Genomic DNA, 2,792 nt, shown 5'->3' with positions numbered 1-2,792 from the left:
TGACCCCAACCTTTTTGGTACCCCCAAACCTTGCATAACCCAACCCTTGGGTTCCTCCACTCTTCAACGCCTCCATTCTTCCTGACCTCAACCTACAGCGACCCCCAATTTTGGGTTCCCCCCTGCCATGGGTCACCCCAACCTTTGGTGGGCCCCACCCTCCGCCCACCCCCCCCCCATCTCCCCCCACCCAAACACCCACCTCCTGGCTCAGGACCTGCAGTGGGTCGGTGGTCCCGGGCCGCAGGTGGCGGTGCAGCAGAGCATCCCGTGTCAAAATGGCGCCCGCCCGCAGCACGAAGGAGAGGAACAGGTTGGCATGGATGTAGTTACGGGTGCACCGCAGGCGCCTGCGGGGATGGAGGGACCCCTGGGCAGCACCCATGGGTGCCCCATAGCACCTATGGGTGCTCTGAAAGTGCTCAACCCCATAGGTGCTATGGGGCACCCAAACGTGCTCATGTAGCGCACAGCACCCATAGGCACCCAGGGGTGTCCCACAGCACCCACTGGTGCTCCTGGAGTGCTTGCCCCCATAGGCACCCCACAGCACCTATGGGTGCCCTGCTGCACTCATGGGTGCTCATGTAGTGCTCAGCCCCATAAGTGCCCCACAGCACCCTCAGATTCCCCGTACCACCTATGGGTGCTCCTGCAGTGCTCAGCCCCGTAGGCACCCCACAGCACATACAGGCGCCCCATAGCACCCATGGGTGCTCCACAACACCTATGGGTGCTCCTGCAGCGCTCAGCCCCAAAGGTGCCCCATAGCACCCATGGGTGCTCCATACCACCTATGGGTGCTCCTGCAGCGCTCAGCCCCGTAGGCACCCCACAGCACATACAGGCGCCCCATAGCACCCATGGGTGCCCCCTCGGTGTCCCGTACCTGAAGAGCAGCAGCAACAGGAGGGCGAGGAGCAGGGAGACCAGGGACACCGAGTAACCGACGGTGTAAACCAGGCGGAACTGCTCCAGCAGCCAGGCCTGCCGCTGTGTGGGGCACAGGGGGGACATGGGGACAACACGATGTGTCACGACAAACTGTGACATACCGCGATGTACTGCGATATATCGCGACGTATCACAGCGTATCGCGATGTATCGCGGCATATCACAACGAATCGTGACATATCGCCGTGTGTCATGATGTATCGCGACGTATCGCGACGCAGCATGACATATCATGATGTGCCATCGTGTACTGTGATGTATCACAATGCATTGCAATGTATCATGGCTGATCATGGTGTATCGTGACGTACTGTACTGCATCGTGATATATCGTCCCGTATCATGACATGTTGTGCTGTATCGCAACATATATCGCGATATATCATGACATATCATGACGTATCTTGATCCATCGCAGCATATCATGACATATTGCACTGTATCACGACATACGGTGCCATATCATGACATAACATGCTGTATCATGACATGTCTCGCCATATCATGCTATATTGTGCTGTGTTTGGCCATATCGCGCCATATCATGTCATATCGTGACATACCATGCCATATCGTGACATATCGTGACATATCATGTCATATCGTGACATATCGTGCCATATCATGCCGTAACACAACATACCATGCCATATCGTGCCATATCATGCCATATCATGCCATATCATGCCGTAACACGACATACCATGCCATATCATTCCATATCATGCCATACCGTGCCATATCATGCCATATCGTGACATATCGTGCCGTATCATGCCGTAACACAACATACCATGCCATATCATGCCATATCGTGACATATCGTGCCATATCGTGCCGTATCATGCCGTAACACGACATACCATGCCACACCGTGCCATATCACTCCGTATCGCTCCGCACCACGCTGGCACCCACCTGCAGCGGCGTCTCCTGCTCCGTGTCCTCACACTGCGAATGATCCCTCCAGGGCCGCCCGCTGCCGTCCGTCACCCATTGCCCGTCGGGGCCACAGCGTCGCACCACCACCCCGCCCTGCACTGCCGCCACCACCACGTCACCTCCACTGCTCCCCTGGTAACTCTCCCTCCCCCCCCCCCCCCCCCGCCCCCCCTCCCCTCTCCCCCCCCCCCCGCTGCCCCGGGACCACCCCCGCGGGGGGGGCCCGCTCCCCTCTCGCCCCCCCCCGCTGCCCCCCATCCTTACCTCGGTGGTGCCAGGGCAGGTACCACGGGCACGGGGCGGTGGCGGTGCTGTTGGGTGCCGCGTCCCCCCAGCACACGTACATGTCGAAACTGCGATTGCAGACGGGCCCTGATGTTGGGGGTGGGGGGAAATCAGGGTGGTGCCGCCTCCCGGAGGTGCTGCTGCCCCCTTTCCAACCCCAACCTTTCAAACCTCACCCCACTGCTCTCACCAGGGGCCGGGGGGTCGTGGCGGAGGCGCAGCTCGCAGGCATGGCGGTACTGCTGCCAGGCGGCCAACGTGGCCGCGGCCGAGCGCTCACCCTGCATGGGGACAGGAGATGAGGGAGGGGACGTCAGATGGGGGACATCGCCATGGGGACCCTGCGGGGACATCGTTATGGGGGAGATCAACCCGGGGGCGCCACCCAGGGGACAGCGTGTGGGGACGTCACCACGAGGACATGGTTATGGGGACACTGATTTGGGGACACCACCACGAGGTGACCACCACGAGGACATCGTTATGGGGACACTGAATTGAGGGCGCCACCACCACGGGGACATCACTGGGGACACCACCATCCCCCAAGATCCAATGGGATCCTCCCATCTTCCTCCCATCCAATGGGATGGGAGCGTTGGAAGGGGTCC

The 2,792-nt window shown here is 60.0% G+C and overlaps 1 protein-coding gene across 1 annotated transcript; it reads right to left on the bottom strand.

Annotated features, from left to right (window-relative positions):
• Window positions 1-202: 202 nt before the first annotated feature.
• LOC122192219 (gastric inhibitory polypeptide receptor-like) lies at window positions 203-2,462 on the bottom strand (the record flags this gene model as incomplete). The annotated part of the gene is made up of 5 exons (XM_042892726.1): window positions 203-350; window positions 890-993; window positions 1,873-1,994; window positions 2,161-2,268; window positions 2,372-2,462. Coding segments are annotated over 5 exons (573 nt in total), but the record flags the coding sequence as incomplete, so codon positions are not given.
• Between the last annotated feature and the right edge of the window lie 330 nt (window positions 2,463-2,792).

Source organism: Lagopus leucura, unplaced genomic scaffold (assembly GCF_019238085.1).
Source record: "Lagopus leucura isolate 7727_CA_CO unplaced genomic scaffold, USGS_WTPT01 34129-0_obj-0_obj, whole genome shotgun sequence".
Taxonomy (NCBI): domain Eukaryota; kingdom Metazoa; phylum Chordata; class Aves; order Galliformes; family Phasianidae; genus Lagopus; species Lagopus leucura.
This window is presented reverse-complemented; position numbering and strand designations above follow the sequence as displayed.